Raw genomic sequence first — 26,947 nt, forward strand, 5'->3', positions numbered from 1 at the left:
TTTCCTTTCCTTTCCTTTCCTTTCCTTTCCTTTCCTTTCCTTTCCTTTTTAAACTTATTTACTTTGAGAGAGAGAGAGAGAGAGAGAGAGAGAGAGAGCGAGCACACACTGGTATGTGCGTGAGTGGGGGAGGGGCAGAGAGGAAGAAACAGAATCCCAAGCAGGCTCTGTGCTATCAGTGCAGAGCCTGACAAGGGGCTCCGTCTCACAAACCATAAGATCATGACCTCAGCCGAAATCAAGAGTTGGGTCCTCCAGGTGCTCCATTCCCAGTTTTCAAATAAGTGATAGTACATTTTTTGTTTTTAAATATTTCAAAATACTAGAAAGAAGAGAAAATACTACTGTAGTCTTATATTTTTCAAGTGTGTTACAATAACTTCCCCTAGCATTTTTATCATACCTAACATAATGATCTTATAAGTTACTCTACACATACACATAAACTATGTTTCAAAGAAAGAAAAGTTTTTGAATAACTAGCTTAGAATACTTCCATTTGAATAATAAAAAATGACTGGAAAATCACTATTAATTTACTCTATAAAATTACACAATTTCTAAGCAAATCTATTTCAGTAGTAGCCCTCTGATCTAAGCACCAGCCAATTGTGCTTGGTTCCCATTGTTTTTTTATACAATTAGGTTTGGGAACCCTCTGAGTTGTCTAAGGAAAACACTGCATACTTTTTAAGCCCAAGGAGGAATCATGTAAAGAGGAAGCAGAGGAGAGTAACTTAAACACTTTATATATTAGTTTTAATTTTAGCTATTGAGCGTCTACTCTAGATACCTAGCTTATAAGAATTCTTTCCTGGGGCGCCTGGGTGGCGCAGTCGGTTAAGCGTCCGACTTCAGCCAGGTCACGATCTCACGGTCCGTGAGTTCGAGCCCCGCATCGGGCTCTGGGCTGATGGCTCGGAGCCTGGAGCCTGTTTCCGATTCTGTGTCTCCCTCTCTCTCTGTCCCTCCCCCGTTCATGCTCTGTCTCTCTCTGTCCCAAAAATAAAATAAACGTTGAAAAAAAAAAAAAAAATTTAAAAAAAAAGAATTCTTTCCTGAACTCCCCCATTGTCTCTCTGCCCAGTCCTACTCCAACCAAATCTATCCTCAGTTTGATCTATTTAAACCCGACTTCCCCACTTAAAATCTTAGAGTATCTAAAATCTAAAAGCTCAATCTTCCATACATGGTAAGAATATCTTCAAGATACCAGGTCCCTATCTACCACCCCACTCTCATCTTTCTTTCCTTCCTGCCCAGCACTTAATTTCGAAAACAGTCTTCTCAAACGTTAGGGCACCAGAATCACATGGAAGACTTGTTAAAACAAAGACTCGACATCTCTAAGTTCCCAGGTGATGCTGTACTACTGGTCCAATGGCCATATTTTGCGAACCCACTGTCCTAGAAACATGTAACCATTATTAATGCCCTCCTCCTCCCCTGTAAGATATGCCATTATATTTTCTTGTCTTATCTAGAACAATTTATTTCCACTGTATAACCGCCACTTTTCCTTCAAGCACAGCATGCGAAATATCAGTTTCATCATCCATAAAAATGGGGTTAATAACCCCTGCTTCATAGGTTTGTTCTAAGATAATGAATAAAAATCAGTCAGTGCAGAGCCTAACACAAAGTAAGTGCTAAAAATGCTACCCATGTTATTACTAGTGTTATTAATTACTTCTTTCTCCAAAAACTCTTCCCTGAATGTTGAACAAAGGTTAATGGTTCTAGATACATTTTTGAATTTTTTAAAATTTATTTTTTGCTTTTATTTTCTTACGCATCGATGTAAAAAAACCTGACCCTAAGATGTGAAAATTATCTGTGTATAGCCTAGTTCCCCTAATAGGTACATCTTTACTGAAAACAGTAATTATATTGTTTATTTTTGTGCCGGAAGCACCTAGAACAGTGCCTGGAATATAATTTTTTTTTTAATGTTTACTTATTTTTGAGAGAGAGAGGCAGACTGTAAATGGGGGAAGGGCAGCGAGACAGGGAGACACAGAATCAGAAGCAGGCTCCAGGCTCTGAGCTATCAGCACAAAGCCCAACACGGGACTCGAACCCATGAACTGTGAGATCATGACCTGAGACGAAGTCAGACGCTTAACCGACTGAGCCACCCAGGCGTCCCAACAGTGCCTGGAATACAGAAGGCAGGCAGTACTTAGTAGTTGGAACACTAAATTGAATTTAGGAAGCAAAATTATGAGAAGAAAAGGAGGAGTCCAGATTCTATTCCATTCTTCTATTTCCCTTCAATAAAACTTTAAGAAGGTACTTGTTTGATTTTGGCCTTGTTTGTTTGTTTGCATTTTCTCTTTCTCTACTAAATCACATTTATTATTCAACTCTCCAGTCAGGCTTCAAATCGACTGGTCTTCGCAGAGCCACCAAGGACTTCCATGCTGTGAAATGCGGTGACCACTTTTCCATCTGCATTATTACTTAACCTGGCTCAGCAGAAGTTACTATGCCCTTGCCCTTGAAAAAAAGCCCCCCTCTTGAATTTCATTGCATCAGACTGTTGTGAGTTTGTTCTACCTCTCTGAAAGTTCCCTCTTATTCCCCTTTGCTGAGGCCTCCTCCACTTAAAATCTAAATATTGGAGGGGTGCCTGGATGGCTCAGTTGGTTAAGCATACGATTTTCGACTTTGGCTTGAGTCAGGATCTAATGGTTTGTGAGATCGAGCCCTGTGGTCGGGCTTTGCCCTGTCAGAATGGAGCCTGTTAGTGATTCTCTCTCTCTCTCTCTCTCTCTGCCCCTCCCCCTAACTCTTTCTCAGATAAATAAATGTAAAAAAAAATCTAAATATTGACGTGTCTCCAGCGCTGGCCTGAAGCCCTATTGTCTTCTCTATCTACAAAGAGAGTTTAATTTGAGGAAAAATAATAATCTTCCTAGATGATAGCATCCAGATCCCTTACTTTAAATGTATATCTCCATTTGGATGTCTAGAAGATATACCAACTTCATGTGCCTAATTTTAACTTTTGGCCCCCCCTCAACACAACTCACTCTGTTTCACCCCAATCTCTCCATCTTAGTTAATGGTGCCACCACCGTCGACCGAAGCAAGAGTCTTCCTTGACTCTTCTCTTTCTCTCATCGGCATACAATCTATTAGCAAGTTCTGTTATCTCAAATTCCAAAACACTTAGTACACACTAGATCTGTCTATTTCTCTAGATTTCCATTGTCAGTACCCTCATCTCTTACCTGGATTTTGAAATGGTTTAATAATGAGATAAGACTTGCTCCTGCTTTCCTATAACTTATGCTGCACATCTTAATAAAAGCAAGCTATTCTCCTACTTGAACCCTGCCACACTTCCTATTTCACTTAGAATAATGCACCAACTTCTTACTATGGCTGAAGTGACCAGGCTTTTGGCTACCTTTATGAATGCACCTTATGCTACTCCTCTACTCATTCATTAACCTCTCCACATTAGCTGTCTTTCTCTTCCTGGAACATGACCAACTTCTTCCCACCTCTACCTGAAAGGCATTTCCCCAGACTCTGGCTCCTTCTCATTATTTAGGACTCAGTTCACCTGTCATTTCCTCAGAGAACTTCTCTGACCACTACTTTTTTTTTTTTTTTAAGTTTATTCAGTTTGAGAGAGAGAGAAAGGGTGCACCAGGGCAGGGGCAGAGAGAGAGGAAGGAGAGAGAATACCAAGCAGGCTCCATGCTGTCAGCGCAGAGCCCAAGGTAGGGCTCAGTCCCACTAACCTTGAGATCATGACCTGAGCCAAAATCAAGAGTCAGAAGCATTAACCGACTGAGCCACACAGGTGCCCCTCTGACCACTGCTTCTAAAGGGGTGCATCATCTATCATAAAGGTGTGATTCTGAGACTTTAGTGGGAATCACATCACCTGGACGGCTTGTTACCTACAGATTGCCAGGCCGCATCCTCAGTGTTTCTGATTCAGTAAATCTAGGATGGGGGACCAAGAACTTGAATTCTTACAATTCCCAGTTTGTGCTGATGCTTTGAGTTTGTTTGAGCACGCTTTGAGAACCTCTGCTGTAGCACATTACCTCTTTCACTTCATTACATTTACTGAAATCTGAAAATAACTTATTTATTTGTATAGAAATATCGTCTAAAAACTGAGAGAATTCATCTGTCTTATTCATGACCGATGCCCAACAGTCGCTGGCACTAATATTCTGAGTAAAATCGATGATTCCTAGTTTTCTTCTTTGCGATAACTATGTTTATGGCAGGATGGCATCAGTTAAGATGGGGGAGAAGAAACAGTTTCGCCAAAAAGAGAAATTCCACTTGGAATTTGTTGTATCAGACTTTCCTGTAGAACATCTCCATGGAAGTATCCAGAAATCCCGAGAGTATCTCAGTATAAAGCTTCTCAGAGACCGAGGTGAAGGTGTAGATTTCGGTGCCCTTGTTTACAAAGCAACAAATAAATTTATTGACAGAGAATGTCTTCCTTTTAGTTTGATATTTTTGTCATAGTCTTGATTTTTGGCCTATTGCTTCCAAACTGATTATTAATGAAATCCTTTGATTGGCTTGAGGTGAGGGAGGCAAACTGTTGTATGCTATTTTATTTTAAATATGCACTCTACTTTTCTAGGGGAAAATAACACAAAAAATGAAAAAGCATTCATGAGAATGAATAGGTGAAGGTAAACTTAATGTTAAAGAATTTTAAAAAAAATAATGTTTATTTATTTTCGAGAGAGAGAGAGACAGAGCATGAGCAGGGGAGATGCAGAGAGAGAGGGAGACACAGAATCCAAAAGAGGCTCCAGGCTCTGAGCTGTCAGCACAGAGCCCGACGCGGAGCTCGAACTCACGGACCATGAGATCATGACCTGAGCCAAAGTCGGACGTTTAACCAAGTGAACCACCCAGGCATCCCTAACTTTAAAGAATTTTTAAAGAGAGAAGTCCTGACTTTCTATTGAAGGAACGTTTTCACCTGCAAAAAAGTATTTCAGTTCCCTATTATGAATGCAAAGGACTTTTTATAACCATTTTGGCACATGATTATTTTATAATCATATATGGCACATTATTATTCCAATTGTATAAATCTGATAATTGTGATCGTACTTATATAGCAGGAATCAATGAGGTGCGTCATGGCACCATGGGTGGATTTCCTCTTAAAGTATCTGAATATAATGCAGCTAAGAAAGCATAGCTGCCATTTTTTTTTAACACACACACACACACACACACACACACACACACACATACACACACACACACATACACTCAATGCAATGGACTAATAAATGTGCTGATATGACTATACAAAGTCCAGTCAACTCGTTAATTACCAAAAACAACTCCACTAACTAATTTGGGGAAAAATAGTATTTGGTTTCTTGACTTATAGTTTGTATAAAACTGACCACTTAGGTGAAATTTGATAGTGTATGAATGTAGATGTGAGAAATTATCCTGCAGAAGTTACTTGTTCTTTAAAATGTTACTTTATATATGTGTCCAAATATCCGGCATATTTAATTTTGCTTTTTAACTTACTTGTATAAGAGATCTGATCAGATCTAATTAGAGCACTTCCAGAGACACATTTCATACATAAATTACGAGAGTCACAAGTGGAATGCAGTTAGGACCACGAGATTTCGAGAAGGAGTAGACCAGTTACCTGAGGTTGCTCTCAACTGCTGCTCCGGAAGATCATCCTCACAGGTCCTGGCTCCCAAAGAGGCAGTTTCTGCAGACGACATTAGAATGAAAAGTAATGAGCATCCCACGTCCAGCTCTGCAGTCACAGCCAGTATCCCAAGAACCCCAAATGTGGCTTGCAAAGAAATTAGCACCAGGTGGGGCTCAGGTGAGACTCCAGGACACCTTACATCCCAGTGAACAGTGGTTAGCAAAATGAGTCCAGAGAGCAGTAAGCTTCGATCAAATTCTCGAGCCCCAGCACACAACGAATGCAATACAGACAAAATACGGAAGCGGGGAGGTTCATCCTGATTTTTACTTCTTGGATATTTGGCCAGACCTCCATTGTGGGATCATGTGTTATAATAACAATGGCACATTGCATACATTATGAGCATACTGTAACTTCTCTGTCAAGACAGTGAAAAAGAAAAAAAACAAAACCAAAAAACCCCCCAAAACTTCAATATATGATAGCTAATGTGAGAGGCCAAAGCAAAAACGCAATCACCTGAGGAAACCTGAAGACTATGCTCAAGTCATCAACAAATCCACATCTTCATTCCGATCTTTTATTTGAGCTCCAGAGCAGAAGTACCAACAAGGCCCTGGTTTGCCAACCTCAACCCCAAGCACAAATCAGTATTTTCACCTATCTCTGTTCTTCCTTTGTGCTCCCTGTTGTGCAGAAATCCATACAAAATGACTGGACCACAGAAATCACCCTCAACCTCTCATTCTATCTCTACACTGAGTCCTCCCATGCTGTTGATGCTACGGGAGTGTCTCTTGTCATGTGCGTTTCTCTATTCCTCTGTCATCTTCTCTTTCCTGACAAGTTCAGTAGCCTGCACAACAGTCTTCCTTCCTTGAATTCCTTGTCTCGTCAGTCTAACCTCTTACAATACTGCGAGAACTCTTTTTCCAGAATACAGAATTGCCTAAATTCCAGTCCTGGCTCCATGAATTTCTAGGTAAGGGTATCAATTAGGCATATAACTCAACCTTTCTCTGCCTCAATTCTTTTGTGATATGTAGCTATAATTGTATAAACAGTCAACAATTATAAGAAAAAATAATATACATAAAGACATCACATGATATGGTCTTCAAAGTGAGAAAAGGCTGGATTATATTAAGAGGTTGAAAGGTCGCCACACATTCTTGCACTGCCAAAGAGACTCATGTTTAATACTTCTGGGCCCTAGCATCTCTGGTTGATTCTGAAGCCTTTAGTTAAACAAATAATTACCCTTGGAAATAGAAGTGCACACCAAGGCATTATTATTGCATTTACTGATTGTTTTCCCTGTTATGTACACCACCTCTAGCCTCTGGTGGTCACCTATTTAAAGAGAATGATAATAAACCCTCAGTGCCTTTGCCCCAATAACACCAAAACACATTATGGGTTGTTTTTTTGTTTGTTTTTGCTTTTTTGTTTTTCTTTTTTTGTAGCCATATCTTAAATTAGTCTTGAAGGGAAGAATTTATCCTAGTTCTTGCTTAGAAATCCAGATAACTTCCAAACAGATCACAGTATTGATATCCACCCAATATGTCGTTCAAGAAACCCACCTTCTTCCTCTTGGCAACCTCTCGGATCTTTATGCTTTGACCAATGCTGTTCCTTTTATTTTGTGAATGTCTTTTGGTTCTTCTCCTATGAACCTTATTTTTCCCTCAAAACCTAAAGCAAGTGCTATCTCCTCTGTGCTCCCATAACAATTAGCTTATAAATACGTTTCAGCACTTATGATGTATTATGATAATTTTTTAGATGATTCATGCATATTTCCCCAATAAATTGTGAGTTCCTCAAGAACTTTCATCTTCGTAGGTTCTCAACTAAGGACAAAGCGAGGCATGTCAAAGTCTGTTCACAATACAAATCTACACCCTATATGTGGAAGCAGATGAACCTCAAGATGAGAATTTCATAAAAGCTTCCCAGAGCTTCAAGACTCTAAATTCACAGCCCTTTCGATTATACCAAACACCGATACTAATTCCTGTTGCATAGACAGATCTTCCTCCACTTATGATGGGGTTAAGTTCCCATGAATTCATTATAAGTTGAAAATACCTCAAGTCGGAAATGCTGTTGATACAGGTAACCTACTGAACATCATAGTTTAGCCTAACCTATCCTGAAAGTGCTCGGAACACTTACCGTAGCCAGCAGTTGGGCAAAATCATCTAACACAAAGCCTCTTTTTATAATGAAGTGTTGAATATCTCCTGTAATTTATTGAATATTGTACTGACGGTGAAATACAGGATGGTCGGGTGGTCACAGAACGGTTGCAAGTTTATTGGTTGTTTACCCTCCAATGTGATTGCCTGGCTGATTGGGAGCTGGGGCTCACTGCCATTTTCCAGCACGATGAGAGAGAATCTTCCCACATATGGTTAGCCCGGGAAAAAATAGAAATTCAAAATTCAGAGTATGGTTTCTATCGAATGCTTATCACTTTCGACCACCATAAAGTCGAAACACGTTAAATTGAACCATCATAAGTCAGAAACTATCTGTATTAATGGGTGTATGTGTATGTGTAAAACCATTTCTTTCACTCTTTTCTAAGAAAAAAAGTATAATTAATCAAAGAATACTTACCATTCCAAACATGACTATGTGCATGTGCATACACACACACACACACACACACACACACACACACACACACACTTCAATGTATCAGACACCTACTTAAATAGATATCAATAGTACCTAAGTAAATTTGACCAAATAACTGCCACTCATTTAAGATTCACGAAAATAAAACTTTAAAAATGACAACTTAAAAAATATATTTCTGGGGGTGCCTGGGTGGCTCAGTCGGTTAAGCGTCCGACTTCAACTCAGGTCACGATCTCGCGGTCCGTGAGTTCGAGCCCCGCGTCAGGCTCTGGGCTGCAGGCTCAGAGCCTGGAGCCTGCTTCCGATTCTGTCTCCCTCTCTCTCTGCTCCTCCCCTGTTCATGCTCTGTCTCTCTCTGTCTCAAAAATAAATAAACGTTAAAAAAAATTTTTTTAAAATGTATTTCTGGCAGTACTGTGATGACCTATCCCTATAAAAACAGTCATGTAATCCTCATGATAAAGTCATGAGGCAATTATTAATCCTTATTACATAAATCAAGAGACTGGAGCTTAAAGAGGTAAAATTAACTTGTCCCAGGTCCCCAAGTTTGAAACTGACAGTGCCCGGGATGGAATATGGTTCAGGCTGATATAAAGGTTGTGGAAGTCTGGATGTGTCCCATTGAAATACTATAGTATTAAGGAGCCTGTAAAGGTTTTCCTAGTCTTAACAAAGTCCTGAAATCAAGGTGGGTGGGTGGCGGAAGAAAGTAACTTTCCCTAGTCTTGTAAAAATCCTGATTTTTCATAAAACATTACATTCCTTGAATATATAACATAACTCAATAATAGTTTGGTGCCACATTGAAATCATTTTATTTGACAGTGATTTAAGGAAATGTACCAATGTCAAAACCAGAAACGGTTATTTAATCTCACAAATTAGGATATGTGGTACTTGGAGACTGTTCTAGTGAGAGCGACTTGTGCAAACAATTTTATAAAGGGATGCAGTTCAGAATGCCACAGAATATTTTTTATGTTTTCAACAATGTTGCTCCCTTTATACAAATGATATAAATATTTAAATAAAGGAGCTTTTAACCTAACAAATGAACTGATTAATCTATACTTACTTCTCTGCCTGTGTAAATGAAATGTTTAAAACCTAGTAATGATACATAGCAACTTTCAATATTTCACTTTAATAATTGCTCTGTAATAACAAATTTGACTGCTGTTAACACAATCTGCCTCTTTGCTGGTGATTTAATTAGATTACTAATTTGTGTTCTCTAGCACCTGACCTTTCTTATTTAATACTATTTAAAAATAATACCACTGACAATTTATCTGGTATTCTACTCTCTTCTGTCAATTTGGTGATGATCACACATTTGAAAATGGTACCAAATTACTTTATTTTTATTAACACAATGAGGGAGTAATTGCCCCTATTTTCTGTGGAATAGTATATCGATAATCACAATCACTATCATCAACAACAACATGTCACCGAGTATTTGCTCTGTGCCAGGTACTGACTGATGCTCTTTCTATGCATTGGAACACCGCCAGCAAGTGGTGAGTCATGATTTGAATCCATGAAGTTTTATTTCAGGGATAGTTATCTTAACCGCAATGATATACTAGGCCGTATTTTTAAAATCCTAAAAGTCGCTTTTCTTTTGATTCTGAAATTATTTCTGGTGTTCATTTTTCTCATTTGGCTTGGATTCTGCTAACCACCTATTCCCTCAGCCCAACCCAAATGGTTACATCTCCAATGACAACATTTAAAAACTGAAATTCGGGGGGGTTCCTGTTCCCTCTAATTATGAGACAGAAGGTTCTCATAGCTCTCTCTCATTTCCTCACACTTGCCACACCTACTCATAAGCTTATCCATTCCATTACTCCTTTTCACCTTTCCCTTCCCTTATATGAAGAATTATTCTGGGAAATAGGCTGACAACTTTTAGGCATTTCATCTTAGTTCAAAAATGATCAAGTTTTTATCTGTGAAATCCTTTTTTTTCCTGCTAAATGGAATAGTATATATTTTTTAATTATAATCAATACAAATCTAATGATCAGGGGAAGAGCTGGAATTTCAATTTTTTGAAACAGTCTAGGTATATAAATAGAGAATTCTAAGCTTAAGAATGTTGTTGTCATTTTGGGAATAAGTCTAACCTAATCTGCACTTTTGATCACAACAGCCCTTAGCTCTTTATATTCCTATTGGCTAAATTTGGGAAATATTTGGTACAAATTCAGGAAATTTTTAAAATATTGGGTGAATGTTTATGCTTCCAAATATAGTACTGAGACAGAATTGCCTACAAAACTTCCACATCTCATCTCTTCCCACCGATTTGCTAACGCATTAAGTAATAAAGTGTATCGCTATTTTAGCAAAATGTGTAGCACATAAAATGAAATATATACCAATAACCGAATAAATATTAAACCAACTATTCTAAAATAATAAAGAGAAAGAAAAACATTTTCTGTAGTCTTAGGAAACATTTTGAGTTCCTCTCTACTTACACCCATTAAAAAAAAAAGAGTCCAATTCTTATTTTTTCATTGGAAAAGACTAAATTTTTAAAGAGCATCCCCATTTCAACAACCCTCCTACATTCTCCTCCCCATTTCCCTTTTGAAGCTCCTCCCACTTTAACGCATATAGGTGATATGTTGTAAAAGGATACTTTAGAACCTCTGCTATAGAAGAGAAAATATTTGCAGCACTCCATTTTAAAATAATAAGTGAATACATGTTGGAAATCTGTTAGGTGTTAAGCACATAATACACGTTCTCTCATTCAATCCTTGCAATAAATCTCAACGGAAAAACCGCTGATTCTATGCAAAAGATGAGATATTAAAGCTCAGACATTTTAAGTAGTTTTTTTTCCCAAAGGCATAGAGTAGCATAAGAAGGATCTGGATGGAGTCTGTCTGACACCAGAGCTCCATACTCTCCCCTGAACAGTCCTGCCTCCAGGCAGCCCCCAGAACACCTGAGCCAGGAAGTCTAAAACCTGAATTTCCCACCCCCTAAAATAAACGGTTCAAACTCCTTCAGAGCAAATTCATCACAACAAGATCAATATCTAGAAGAACAGATCAAATTAAACATTTTTTATTATCTTGGTAGTTTACATCTTACTAAAGACCTCCGAACTTGCTTGTGTACCACAAAAGTGAAGCCTGCTTTCAGATGAAGCAGGTTTGCAATTAAAAATGGTTTCAAGTGGTCTCCATCCTTTTCCTATGTGGATACAAAGAGTGCTCTTCTAAAAAGCTGAGCAACTCAGCATGCTACCAAAGGGTTTTGAGTAACCAAGCAACATCATCTTTGTTGACCTGCAGTGTTTTCTCTTAAATTATTTCTTCTAGGCAGTAACAGATTGAAGTGCATTGGATGCTCCAGTGTCAATTATCTGAACGGGGCTGGATTTGTAATTTTTTTTTTTTATTTTCTGGAAAACTAAAGCTCCTTTGCCCTGCCCTGTCTGGTTTTACCCAGAAGTTATTTTTCTATAGTAGGGGAGTAGTATCTCCTGGGGCCTCTAGGCCGGGAAAGTGTGATCACTTCTTACTGCTTCTTGAATCATCTATGACCTCAGTGTAATGGGACCTCAAAGGAATTTAATAAGTTCCTGATATCAATTAGTTTCAATAAATTACTCATACATCTCCTTACTGTATCTTCCTTGAAAGTGCTCTCACTGAAATATTTTTTCTTAAATTTATTAATCTCTAATACATTTCTCCATGTAAGATTCTGTTTCATTTCTGATTGTTTTGAAATTAAGAGATCAAAATGCTGTTGTTATAACCCAGGGAAAACATTATGTTCCCATCCGTCAGTTGCCCATTAATCTACACCTAAGTCCTCATAGGATTCGTCACAATCTCTCTTTATATTGTCCTAAACAATTTTTATTCCTTAGCATATTGTGTTGGCTTTGCTAGGTGGCTCATCCACATAGGAAATATCTCTGGTCTAAACACTGATTCCCACCCCTACCCAATGACAGCCTTTGTTCATGAGGAGCACTTCAGCCCTTTGCTTTCTAACACATAGCTAGTTTTTAATATATGAAAACCTCTACTTTCTACTCCATAGCTACCAACGTTTTTGAGTAGCCTTATGCTAGGTCAAAAGCCTTTTAAAGTTATTTTTTAAATGGAGAGAAAATAAATTTTTATCCAGAAGTGTGTCTGTCACTGTTTCCTTCACTACTTTCAAAGGCTCCTTTCAAGGGCATCATTTACTCTGAAGGAAGTTGCACTTCTTTGTTTCAGGCATAGTATTTGGTTCTTAGGAGGCTTTTCTACCTTCTCTTACCCTTTCATCTGGAAGACTACAGCAATGACAGATGCTTCCCTCTAAGACTGCATTGTTTTTTAAATTACCACCACCATTACAGAGTTTAATCAGTTTTACAACTTTAAAACAAAATTCTGATTTTATTTCAATCACGTTCAAGAAGTCATTGGGCATTCTCCTTTGGAGTCGTGATCCATGAAACCATCATTCACTCTTGCTGTAAAGAACCAGAACAAACAACCCTACATTGAAATAATGGCTTTTTTTTCCCTGAGATTCATTCTCTTTGCTTAATATTTGGAGCAAAGATAAAAGGTGAGCCACCAGTGACATAAAGATTGCCCACTTCTGCTAGAACTATTGGCTCTCAGAAGCCTGTGTTCAAAAACTATTTCATTAGGAAAATACTCACTAGTCCATGCATACATTTATGCTAAGGAAAAAGAAAAAACATGGTCTTATGAAACAGATACACCTGGATTTGAATCCCAACGCCAACACTTTCTAATTATTTGATGGAGCAAGTTTTACCTAGCCTCCCCTGAAATTCAGGATACTATATGTAAAAGTGGAAGCAAAAATAACCAGATTTCAAGGTGTAATAAGGAGTAAAGTTAATAACTACAAAGCATCTAGTACTGAAAAAGTAGTAGCTGTATTCATGCATGATTCTGCTCTGGCTTTAGTCCATCCTGCTGAATACAAATTATTCAAAGGAAAGACTACATCAATTTGATATTATGGCTTTTTAGATTATATTTATATGTAACGTACTCTCTGTCTATCAGCTAAGTCAGTATTTTCAACTTTTAAAATATCACTATTACATGTGTAGACATTTTGGAAAGAGCAAATGTTAACATGACTAAATATTGTTTTCCTAAGCCATGTAGCTTGAAAGTTTCTTTTAATCCCTAAGTAAATTTTACATACTGCAATAAAAGTGGTGTGTGTACCACACTGTAAAGACTGTTCAATGTACACTGGTTTGGCCATTTTCAAAAGTTAAAGTGAAGAAGATGAACTCTTTAGACTGGTAGTAATATACAAGTAAGCCCTAGGTTTCCTTTTGCAAAAAGAGGCACCTGCCTTCTCCAACTCCAAACCCCACCCCACCATTGGCCTTTTAGCAAGAGTAAAGTTTAATGAGAAGTCACAAACAATATCAAAATATACAGCTTTGCAAATGTGGCAGTCTCCAAAACTCTAAAAACCTCCATTTATACACAATCACTGGATTTGATTAATTTTCTAGATTATTCCTTACACTACAGTCACCTAAATCATATGTCCTACTAAACATAGCATCAAAGCACATAACACTTGTTTTTTTTCTTCAAAGCAATTCATAATGGCCCAAAGACAATATTGTAGCGCTTTCACAAAGGCAATGTTAAGTGGGGAACGTATGGAGTGGGGATGAAAATTTTAGCCTCAATCTGTGTAAATTCAAACAGATCTTTTAGCATGTTGGAGCCAGTTTTCTCATCTATAAAAGGGAGATAAGATGATCTCTTCTGCTTGCCATGGCAAGTCTTTGCAAGGGGGAAACGTAAGTTGTGGTTATCAACACCTCCAGTTGACCATGCAAAGTAAGGAAATACAATCTTTATACCATACTCTCTAAATATTTAATGTCTTAAATATGCTGACATGGAACATACCATTACTACTTATAATAAACTCCTCTATACAGTTATATATAAGGAGGAAATTATTGCTTCTCATGTGCAGGCTTATTTATTTTGTGAATTATATATGGCTATAAAAGAAAATCCTCAGATGACTAGATCAATTCTTTTTATCAACACTATAATTGTTGAAATAAATTTACCATTAACCTAAGACGCAGAAAAGTTTCCTAAATTATATGTAAATAATCCTTGGATTTTCACTATTTGGAGTTTTCTACATTTCACCACATTAGGAATAGTCAAATTTATATGGTCATATACCCCAAATTACACTTAGGAGAATTGACCTGGGCAATGATGGATACAAACATAAGTAAAATAAATCTGGAGAAGGAAAGTTAGTGAAAGTATGCACAGCCCCAGAAAAGGAAGATTAGAAAGACTCGGTTGGAGCCAAGAGTGAAAAATGTACTATTGGAAACTGCTATGCATTTTCAAGACAATACTTATGCATACCCATGAAATGTTTATTTAATAAATCATTCATTAATGAGCAAACAGATTGATGAGATTTGGCACATGGCTTTCTTTGGACTGTATTAGCAGTAGAAAAAATAGTTTCTGAGACATGGCCAATTTTTTTTTTTCTCTTTTGCCTGAATGCAAGTATTGGCAAAGGGTACCTCAATCTTGGCAAAGTGAGAGTTTAAAGCAGGGAGTGCCATGATCATATCTGCATCTTTGGGATGCTGTGTGGAAGATGGAACAGAGGAGGAAAAGTTTTGTTATTAAAAAGAAAAAAAAAAGGATACTGGAACATTCACTGTACCTCAATCCATTACTGTCTAGAAAAAGTCATGGAAGAACAGTAATTCCATTGGAGAGAAAAGGAAAGTTCAAAAGTCCAAGAATGGGATGAGAGAAAAGATGATGAGCTCAACTTTGGACGTGAATTAGAGCAGAGCTCTTTGGAAAACATTTCAGTTTATGAAACTAGACCTTAAAAGAGAGGTCTGTGTTCAAAATATTTGGAAGCTAATAATTGTAAATCTCAGGAACAACGCATAGGGTATGGAAGGTAAGTTCTAAGGAAGGAGCTCTGAGAAAGGAAAATTAAGAAGTAAGTGGCACTGAAGACTATTGAAAGATGATAAACGATAATGACAGAGAACAAAGAGGTAAACACATGACCCTGGAGTGATTGGTAAAACAGTGGCCAAAGGACAAGAACTTTTCCAGAAGTATGGGCACAAGTGTACAACTACACAGGGAAGTCAAGTAAAATAAGGTACCGGTGACACTGTGACAGATAGTAGTGGCTCGGACCAAAGAGATAGTGGAGGAACTGTCATATATTTCAAAGGAGGAGTAGATAGGACTTGCCAATGGGTTTTGATGAGGCAAGTGAGGGAAAAAGAAGAACGAAAGATTATTGCAATGTTTGTTCGTCCAAGAAATCAGAAGAGTAGAGATGCTATTTACTGAGATGAGGAGAAATGCAGATGGAAAAAGTTAGGAGGGAGAGAAGGTTTGGAATCTGCAGTTTTGAACATGTTTAGTTTGAGATCCAAGTAAAGGTGTCAAGTAGGCAGATGGGGGTGGGGGGGGAAGGGAGAAGAGGGGAAGGCAGAGAGAGGTCGACATACAGTTGGTAGTGTAAGTCCTTGAGATGAGATTGAATAAGATCACTAGAGAATGAGGGTCCCTGATTGAACCTGGACACACTCCTACACAGGGACATATCAAAGCAGAGGACACTGTGAGCAGTCTTTTTTCCAGCAGGGAGAAGTATTTTATCGTTGACATTGTTTAGAATTGTCAGGGCGTGGTAAAAATAATACTTAAGCTCGTAACTTTCCTTCAGTTTTATTGTTTTTAAATCCCCTATTGTGGCTGCTCCTTCTTTATTCCCTGAACTAACTAGGTGGAACATTTCCACTGTCCCCTTCCAAAATAAGGAGACAGCAGTGAAGAAGACTGAGCAAGAAGAGTCAACGAGGTAGGAGAAAATCAAGAGAGAATAGGGTGTGGAAAGCCAGGTGAAAGAGACATTTCAAGAAGGGAGAGAGCAACTTGTTTAAAGCTCCTGGTTGGTCTAGTCTCAGGAGGACTAGGAACTGGCCAGTAGATTTGCCAAAGAATGGGTTCTCAGAGTCCTTGACCAGAGCTTCTTTATGGAGTAGTAAGGATGAACATCCCCTGAATGTGGTATAAGAGAGAATGAAGAAGAAGGAAATGAAGATGTCAAGTGCAGACAATTCTCTGAAAGTTCTACTGTGAGAAGGATCCCAGAAATGGGCAACATTTAGAGGCAGACGTAGCATGTGGGAAGGCTTTTCATAAGCAGGGTGACGTAGAGAATATCAGGTGTGATGATGGGAATGAGACCGCATGAGGAGAACATTAGGTGGCAGAAAGAGGCAGGCCGGTGCTCTGGGATGGACTTGGGTGTGGGTTTCTGAAGAGCAGTGGGAATGGGGATGGAAGTCAAGTATTATAGACGTCAGTGGAAGTTAGGCTAGGATTTATCAATCTCACAGAAGGTGGAAACAAACAGCATCAAGAAGAGAATTAGGGAGGAGAGTTGGGGAGTGGGAAGGACAGCGGAGGGTGAGGAAGTCCCAAAATAAATGTAAATGATGTAAAACAGGGACTGGGCAAGAGAGTTAGAGAGCAGAGCCCACTTTGTTTTAGCACGTGAAATATTCCTATTGTTTTCTGTGTGATACACAATGACAGAAATCGTTTTTTTGTTGAGTGAAGATTTGACTAGCAATTCTGTCTAGCTATGAGGCAAGAACTATTTTTTCATTGTAGATGTTATGGGGACCCTGTAAGCAATAAAATCGTGTCAACAAAAATGAAAAGACCTACAGAACGTAAACAGTTCCCCATTAAACTCTTCAATTAAGTTCTATGGCAATACAATCATAACTGTATTTTTCAAAATCTTTTTTTAAGTTTGCAAAAAACTTATGTGTAATGCACACAGCACCTGCATTTTAAGATTTTGGTACAAGATGATGAAAGCTCTCAAAAATGCGTGCTGATTTTGTCCATTAAGTTTGCTGTCCTAGTTCCTAGACGAAGTAACTCATGATTATCGACAGTGTAAAAGATGACATATAAGATGAAATTTCACACTACCTTAAAACATCTGATGATTAAAACAAACAAAATTGCAAAAATATTAAACACATCACCACCCTAAAACACATGATAACAGCAAAGAGAGAAAGCTGAACTTTAAATTGAGTGAGGATAGGGGCCCCTGGGTGGCTCAGCTAGTTCAGTATCTGACTCTTGATTTTGGTTCAGGTCGTGATCTCACAGTTCCTGAGATCCAGCCCTGCATCAGGCTGCTTGTTGACAGCATAGAGCCTGCTTGGGATTCTCTTTATCCCTCTCCTTCTGCCCCTCCCCCCCCCAAAAAAAATAAATAAAATTTAATAGGGTGCCTGGGTGGCTCAGTCAGTTGAGCAACTGACTTCGGCTCAGGTCATGATCTCATGGTTTGTGAGTTTGAGACCCACCTCGGGGTCTGTGCTGACAGCTCGGAGCCTGGAGCCTGTTACGGATTCTGTGTCTCCCTCTCTCTCTCTGCCCCTCCCCACTCATGCTCTGTCTCTCTCTGTCATAGAAATAAATAAACATTAACAAAATAAATAAAATTTTAAAAATCTGTTAAAAAATAAAATAAAATGATTGCGGATAATTCACAGATGATGATCAGAATTCAAACTCAAAAAAGTAGTAAATAAACAAAAAGCCAAAAATACAGTCACTTTAAGACAATAAAAAGTATGTTGAGGAGGAGGGGGAGAAAGCTGGTGGTAAAGAAAACAAACACTAAGTAATTTATTTCTCTTTTGATCTCATTTCTACATACTGTAAATAAAAACATCTCTAATGTGCTATGTAATTTGAGCCAAATGCAGAATTTCCTTTTGAGGACTTTTACCACTGATATTATTAAGGATGTAAAAAGAATAGAAATACATGTCTGATCCAAAACAATATGTAATAGGAGAATAAATTAGATCTTTTATATGGCTAATATTTTGTTCCTGTCCCATATATTATATATATGTCTTTACCCTGGTTCTCCCATCTGTCCTCAGGAGGTAGCAGCTAATGTATTACCCCAAATACTCTACATATACTCTAGAACTCTATTTCCAGAGTGAAGAAAACAGACCTCGAATTTGCAGAGTCTCCTTGCAAGGACTGGAAATACACAGAGCTGTGTCTTCTTTTTGTAGCTACACTATGAATTTCTGAGAAGTATATATATATATATATATATATATATATATATAAAATATGTATATTTTATAAATATTTACTTATATATATATAATTTACATATATTTATATTGTTATGTATAACTATTACATTATATAATGTTGTAATATTGTAATAAATGTAATTTATTGTAAATTATTATAAATTGTAATAATGTAATGAACATTTATGTAATATACATACATACTGTATGTAAGTACATAACGTACTTACTATATGCAAGGTGACTCCGAAAGTCACATTAATGGAAGTACAGTAGAACAGCTTATAGATATTTCAGTTTGATCGAACTTTTTCAGTTAGAAAGATAAAAACTACCCTGGACTCATATTGTTCCCATGCCATAAAAATATCTCCTCTATACATATTCCACATAAATGACATTAACAGACTAACCTAAATATAAGGCAGGATTGTTAGAAATAAAACAGAGCCCCGAACATCGTTTCATTAAAACTACAAAGGCCTCTTAAAAATCATGATGAAAAAGGACTACTTTTTTCCAAGTTCAAAAAAACATACAAAACTTTATGAACACATTATTTCTTCTCCCCCCTCCCTCTAGGTTTTTTAAAAGGATGATGTTGGAAAGGGGGAAAAGGTGTGCCTCACTATCAGAGTCCTGGCTTCTCACTTCTCCCCTGCCCACTTAGCCTGAGAAGTTTCCAACAGTTGCCAAGCTTGGGATCCTTGACTCCTTCATGTCTTATATTTAGTTGGTAAGCTTTCTCTGTGGATTTATTGTTAATGCTTGTTTCTGTTTAATGACAGTTACCTCAGCAATAGCTGCTGAATACGTCCACCAGTCCACCATGGCAGGTGCCCTAGCATGAGCTTTCTTGCCCACAGGTCCTCCAATTTTATCCTGCTAATATATGGCTGCCAGATCATGCTTCCCAAGACCCCTCTTCAGTAGTGTAATTCCCACACTCAAAGGTTTGGTACCTTCTTATTTTCTGCCTCGTCAAATCTGAGCTTCTTTGTTCAGCTTTCTTTTCATACATATATTTTTTATTTATTTTATTTGTTTTTGAGAGAGCGCAGGCAGGGGAGGGGCAGAAAGAGAGAGAGGGACAGAAGATTCAAAGCAGGCTCCATGCTGACAGCAGAGAGCCTGATGTGGGGCTTGGACTCTAGAACCGTGAGATTATGACCTGAGCTGAAGTCAGGCGCTCAAACGACTGAGCCTCCCAGGTGCCCCTCTTTGCTCAGCTTTCAAAAGCTTCCCCAGTCTCAACTAATTTTTTTAAGCTTATTTATGTATTTTTGAGAGAGGGAGAGCAGGAGAGGCAGAGAGAGAGAAGGAGAGTGAAAATACCAACCAGGCTCCTCAACTGTCAACACAGAGTTGATGCAAGGCTAGAATTCATGAACCCTGAGATGACGACTTGAGCCGAAACCAAGAGTTGGACACTTAACTGACTAAGCCCCACAGGAGCCCCCACCTAGCTAATTTTTGTCACTCTCTCTTAAATAGTGATTATAGGTGATCGGTTTAGTTTCTTGCCCTCAACACAACTGTATCTATTCCCTTTCACCGCTAAGTCTGAAACATATCACTTTCCTCTCAAGGCTAAGGACTATGCCTAAATAAACAAGCAAATAAGTAAATAGATGAAAATACAAACAAAACTCTATTTTATAATTCCAATTCTATTCATTCTTCATGGCCTAATACCTCCATTAACCCTACAGACGCAACGCTCCTCTGAACAGTACTGAACTTGATGAAGTTCCTTAAAATGTCATAATTAAAAAAATTTTTTTAATGTTTCTTTATTTTTGAGAGACAGAGAGAGACAGAGCACAAGCCAGGGAGGGGCATAGAGAGAGGAAGACACAGAAACCAAAGCAGGCTCCAGACTGAGCTGTCAGCACAGAGCCTGATGTGGGGCTCTAATCCATGATCGTGAGATCAAAACCTGAGCCGAAGTCAGATGCTCAACCGACTGAGCCACCCAGGTGCCCCTAAAATGTCGTAAATTACCTGGCTTATTGTGTCAAGTACATTGATTAGGTTTTCTGGGTAGCTTCTAAACTCCTTGAGGGCAGGGACCTTTCACTTTGCTATCTCCCACTACCCCAAGCCAAATGCTATCCCCTCGGAGCCATTGCCTTAGTGGAGAACGCTCAAGTGGTTTCTATAATCAATAATGGCAGCAAAGGAGAAGAATCGTCCAGGTGACAAAGCAGAGTCTTTTCCTCCACTTCATTCTGATTCTGATTCCAATTAATTCATCAAGTAGTTGCCACATCTGCTATTAAATACAAGTATTTGGTATTCTCTCTCAAAGGTAAAAGAGTTGACAATCCTATTGGAACAGGCTAAAGAGGCAGAAAACTCCTTTGAGGAACCTGCCAGCTTTGTGAGCGATCTCTCTTTCTTCCCCACACACAACTGTTACAGTCTGGAAGAGAGTTCACCTCCGTTGTTTTCCTCTCGCTAGTCCCTTTTTTGTGACTGCCTCATGAATACGGAATTCCTGTGCATTTAATTCTTTGAAGTCCAAGCACATTCTTGCTTGAAACAAACGCTCTAGAGGATGAAATAAGAGTATACAATTATTGCAACATGGCAATAAAATCACCTCCTCACACTTCCCTTGAGATCTGTGGTCAAGGAGATCTGGCTGAGGGCTGAGACAGACGTCAACCTGACTTTTAATTTTATGAACTATGATCATTTGGACAAGAAAATATCTTCAAAGGGTCAATATCATTCCTGTAAATGGGAAGAAGACAGTGTGGAAAGACTGCTTTGAACAAGGCTTAAAGGAAAAAAACTTATGAGCAATATATCAAAATAGTACTTTCTCAATCTCTCTTTTTCCCTTAAAAGGACTTTTTTAAAGTGAGGAAATTGCAGTTAAAAATTATTTTATAGCCCTTAAAATGAAAACATTTGCCTATTAAGCTCTAACGACCTACAATATTCTATCTGTAAAGCATCACTTGGCCCCCTGCTGTTTCATTTAACTTTAGCTGAACCTTTTTTTATTGCTTCCTAATCTACCCTAATTTGCCTAAACCCCTTATTTGCCATTTCTCAAACTGTTTGTTTACATCTCACTGGAAATGTGTAACAATAACAAAGTGCTTTAAGGACTAGAAATAATGATAGATTTAGACACATAATTTTACTTCACAGCATTCAAATTAACATACATTCACTGAGAGCCCACTAGGTGACAAGGGCCACACTTGGCTAGGAGATACTAAGATGAAAACAACCTCCTTTAAGTCTGGAGGAGACAAAAGAGAAACAGCCACCACTATGCAGGGAGTGAAGTGCCCGTAGTGGGAGCCAAGTATTCCTGACACACAAGAAAAACACAGAACAATCAATTCTGTGGGAGAAAGAAACATTAATGCGATCTGTATTTTATTCTACATCACGTCATTTAATTTTTTTTTCTGTTCCAGAGAAACATTTTATAGACAAGTGATAAGACAAGGACAATGATCAGTTTTTAAAATCTTCCATGATTCAACCTATGTAAGTAGTAGAATATGATAAATGTCTCTAGGGTGATGCTGAGTTGAGAATCAGAAGCTTGGGTTGTGCTACAAATCAGCGATGTAACCCCACACAAGTCACGAAGCTGGTGAGTGCCTGTTTCTCTAGCTGTAAAACAAGGGGCTGGACCCATGAGCTGTAAGGATCCTTTTGGCTTTCCCATGATCTGAACGTCGGAGATCTTTTTGTGTCAATTTTCAAATGTTGGTTACAAAGCCTGAGGATAAGACCTCATAGGATTGAACAATCATTCAGGTTTACCTCAAATCTGTTATTTGTGCATTTGTATTTACAACCTTCTTTTCACATTCCCTTTCACATCATTAGCCTTTGGTCCTTTATATTTGCATAATCCTTAATACTTTTCAAAGTATATTCACATTCATTATCTGAAGTGCTCTAACTCTACGTGCTAACCATACTCCAAAGAATCTTCCCTGACTCTGTTGCTAAGACATACATCTTACAACTTCCTGATTCATTTATTTTATGTTACCCTACTTTGTGCTTAACTCCACGCTTTCCCTCTTTCCTTTCTTCTAAGAGGAGCCACATACATCATTTTCTAGCCTTTCTCTACTTACCCATTTTTTGAAATCACTGAAGTGGCTTTGTTTTGACTGAGCGCTTATAGCCTCAAGGAGCAGAAGCACAAAGGTGACTCTGTCTACTACTTCTGTCAGTTTGATTTAGGGAAACTCCAGTTTGCTAAGATGGTCTCTTCAAAAATACGATGTCCCTGGAAGCTCTTAAGTTGGCAGCTTATACTGGGGAAAAGGAAGTCTGTCTATGTAACCAGGATGCCCAAGAGGCACCAGCCTACTGAGTGAACGCATGGCCAGGTTACTGGAGTGGAGTTTCATGGAGGGCAATAAACACAGCAGCGCCAGAGTGGCTCCATCTTTAGAAATGTACTCTTTAAGTATATTTTCAACTCAAACTACATGTCACTAGTTTTCTTTCAAGGGTCTGAGAGAACAGTATTCTTGTGGAGGAATATTAATCATCTAGTGGAAACGACAGACCTCCTTCCAATAAAAATGCACATATGCATAAGTTTGGAGGCATCAGAAGGGGTATGGAAGCCCTAGGCCCATGGACCCCAGGTTAATAAGCTGTGCACAAATAACCTAGATAAGCTCTTTTGTGGGTGTTACATATCTCTGAGAAAGGTAATCTACGTTGTCTTTGATCTCATTCATGTAAAAGTTTTTCTCTTGCCAGAAGACCAGGGATTAAGTCATGGAATTGGGACAGTCACAACTTTTTGGTTTCTTTTTTATTTGTTTGTTTGTTTCTAATAATTATTAAAGGCAATGTAATAGAGGAAGAATATGAGTAAAGAACAACTGTAAGTTCTCAATCAAAATTTTCTGAAAGAGTAATTTCAATAGAAATGGAACCCCCAAATGAGCTGTATATGGTGTGTAGCATATTCAACATTCAGTGGGCACTGACTTATGCCACCTATTTCCCAATGACTTAATCACTTACTCTCTGTGAGTAGGATCAAAAAAAAAAAAAAAGGAAAAGAAAAACTAATGCCAAACTACATAGATATGCTTACATAAAAACAAACTAGCTGATCAGTAAGTAAAAACAAAACAGAACTCCTCTTCAAAAGAAAAACTGACTGCCTTTTTCTACAATACAAAATCTAAAAGGAATTAACTGAATTTTTAAGCTGAAATAATCAAACGTTTTAGAATCACGTGCTTATGTATTGGCAAGAAACGTTATTCCAGGAGCCGACAAGTGCTAATGGGCCTCTCAAAACACTTAACTAAATCCTTATGTAGAACAGAATTTATTAAATATAGAATGGATAACAGTAACTAACAAAAGTCACCGAGAGCGTGTAGATTACCAGGAGAACATCTAATATTTCTGTATTATGGCTAATATTAAGCACAGTTTTGAGATTTTGAGTTTTAGACAAATATTATTTTCAAGAAGGCAATAAAATGACAGTATGCAAAGCAGCTTCATAAAATTTAATACGTTTTCTACAAAAAGTGGGAAAAATTTTGATTTGAAAAACAAACTTAGGAAGAAGGAAATATTAAAAAGCTCAACTTAGTTTTGAAATAAAGTTGATTTCCAGACAACCTTTTAAATTCTCCAGTTCATCCACAAATTTTATCACTGAATACCTAAAAGAAGTATGAAAACACTGAAAGATGTAGATCTTTTTGGCTTACCAACTTTTGTAATGTTCCTTTTTTTTTCTCTAGTAAACTTGTAAATATTGTCAATCAAAACAAAAATTTTGTCATGAGACTTTACTAAGTGCTTTAGAAAAGTTTGGTAAAGGGGCACCTGGGTGGCTCAGTAGGCTAAGTGTCGAACTCTTGACCTTGGCTCAGGTCATGATCTCACGATCCTGTGATTGAGCCCCGCATCGCACTGGTCACTGGTCTCCGTGCTGGCTATGCAGCCTGCTTAAGATTCTCTTTCTCCCTCAGTCCCCCTCTTCCACTCGTGCTCACGTGTGCACTGTCTCTTTCTCTCTCTCACTCTCAAAAAAAAAAAAAAAACAGCTTGGTAAAATAAAAAAATACAACAGATTGAAAGCTTATAGTATTTATATAAAATCATATTAAAACAGCCAAGAAGCAAACCAGGATTTATTCCCCTTCAATGAATCTGGAAGTCAAGACTTGTCTTAAAAACACAAAACCATATATAAAAAGTACCAGGACACTTATTTTTAGAAGTTTTCTTTTATCTGTACATGATACTGATAGGGTTAAAGATCCTAGGAAAGGTCATGGGGCAGTTTAAAAACTGAAACGTTTAAACATCATTACAGTACATAAACTTCACCCACATCTTTGCCTTAAATGTTCATTCTAATATTTACTGCTTGAAAATATGTCAATAAAGCCTCGTCGGTTCTTGGGGAAATTAATCAGATTGAATTCCATCAAATAATAACAAAAAAGCCCAACATATTTGGCCTGCAGTTGTAAATTATACAACATGTTAGAAAAACACATTAGTTCAAAGAATGCATACCGCTTCCCTACAGCCCATTTGGAACTTAAATCTGCAACTCTTTCCTTTCTTTAACTCATTCAAGGTAAAAGAGGGAGATAATGCTTATAATGGTATAGATCTTTGAAGGCACACATGATATAAGTATTTATGAATATTTTACCTAAGGAGGATGGTAAGCTAAAATACCAATATTCTTTTCCTCCCAAGTCTACTCTGTTTCTTAAAGTTGACTTAACATCATCTAAATGCTACTTACTGTGTAAAGAATTAAACTCTTAAGTATATCAAGAATTAAGCACCTAAGTATATCAAATGCCCTTAGAAGGAAACTAATGCTTGCTCTCTATTAGACAATATGAACTGAACGCAGCGTTCCCACGAAGGTTCATAGGGCACAACTAAATAATTACAAGCCAAAAAGTTTCATGAGTTTCACCCAGGTATCCCAAGTTGAAACTCCAGGCCTGTGTCATTCCCTGAACATCTGCAATGAAATCTAACATTCTTAATAAATGAGATAAGTGAATGCATTTAGTTAATTAGATTTTAAAGCATATTTGCTACCTCATGCGGCAAATAAATTGAAAAGTTTTATACCAAAAAGGAACATGCAAACAAGCAACAGAACTTAACTTTTGCTTTAGAAGTTAGGCCTTTGACCTTGTTTACTTAATGCAGCTTTAAACGTGATGCTGTTAATGTTTGCCTCAATTAAATATAAGCTTGGACTAGAAATAATTAACCCATAAAATTAAGCCTTTCCGTTACTTTAAAGTAATTGAGATAGGTGTGTTCTCAACGTTAACTGTTTTTGTTCCCCTTTGTTCTTGTATTCTACAAAGATTCCAAAATATAACATACAATGATGCATATCTACATACACATACACAGGCTAATGCAGCAAAGCATCTGATTCTATGTTTATCCAGGGTGATCTGTTACGGTTTCTTTTCTGCCAAACCACTTCTGGTGTTCCCAGCAGGGCAGTGACAGCATACACCTTCTTGTTATTATTTATGTACCAAAGGCCAAACCAAACGTCTGGGTGGGTCTCCAAAGACATAAAATCGGTAGGTTTTTTTCCATCCACAGGACCCAATTACATTTAAATAAACCGACTCCCAGTGAAAGATTGGCTCCAACAGAAAATACCACGCAACCACAGACACTGAAATTAAATCAGAGTCGTAAGTTTAGAAGCCACCAACATATTGTTAAAAATAGTCTTTAGTACATCTTTGTGTATGCGCACACAGGCAAATAATGCACGGTAGTAACGAAGAGAAATTGTTCCGTTTCTTTCCACGAGATGCGTCCTTTGCTACGATTTTCTCACCTACAGAAGTTTTCTGTCTCAGGCTAAATGCGTAAAAATACCAGAGGCGGCTCTAAGAACTCCGCTCCTCTCAGAGGCAGAACAACTGTCATGTGCTGCTGGGGCTTTAAATAGATGAGTCCTTTTGGCTGATCCTGGAGGGGCACAGACTTGACGAATGTGGGAAAGTCCTCAGCTGTGAGATGCGGGCTGAGGTTGTGGGCTCTTGGTCAATTGAAAGGTTGCATTAAATGTAAATTATAGCACTGTCCCTTAGATATATACTCCTTTCAACCAGGTGAAAGGCAAGCTGGGTGTCGCACTCATTCAGAGATGGCCTGGTGGTGGTTTCCGAGCTAAGGAGAGGAAGCCGGGCAGCCAGGAGCAATTATAATCGCCATCTCTGAAGGACGGAAAGGAAGGAAGGAAATATTTTTATATAGAACCATATTAAATTTCCTTTTTAAAGTGCCTCTATGCATTTCTCTTTCCACTTTATATGAAAAAAAGTATTAGTTTTAAAACTACAGCAGAACTGGCAGTAAAT

At 38.0% G+C, this 26,947-nt stretch overlaps 1 protein-coding gene across 1 annotated transcript in view; it reads right to left on the reverse strand.

The window, feature by feature from the left end:
* ZFHX4 (zinc finger homeobox 4) overlaps window positions 1–26,947 on the reverse strand; it is a 181,087-nt gene that overhangs the window by 29,135 nt on the left and 125,005 nt on the right. Inside the window, exon 5 of the mRNA XM_049633231.1 lies at window positions 5,675–5,743. Coding sequence (XP_049489188.1) covers window positions 5,675–5,743 — 69 coding nt within the window. The remainder of the gene's footprint in view (window positions 1–5,674; window positions 5,744–26,947) is intronic.

The sequence above is a fragment of the Panthera uncia genome, chromosome F2 (assembly GCF_023721935.1).
Source record: "Panthera uncia isolate 11264 chromosome F2, Puncia_PCG_1.0, whole genome shotgun sequence".
In the NCBI taxonomy this organism is placed as follows: domain Eukaryota; kingdom Metazoa; phylum Chordata; class Mammalia; order Carnivora; family Felidae; genus Panthera; species Panthera uncia.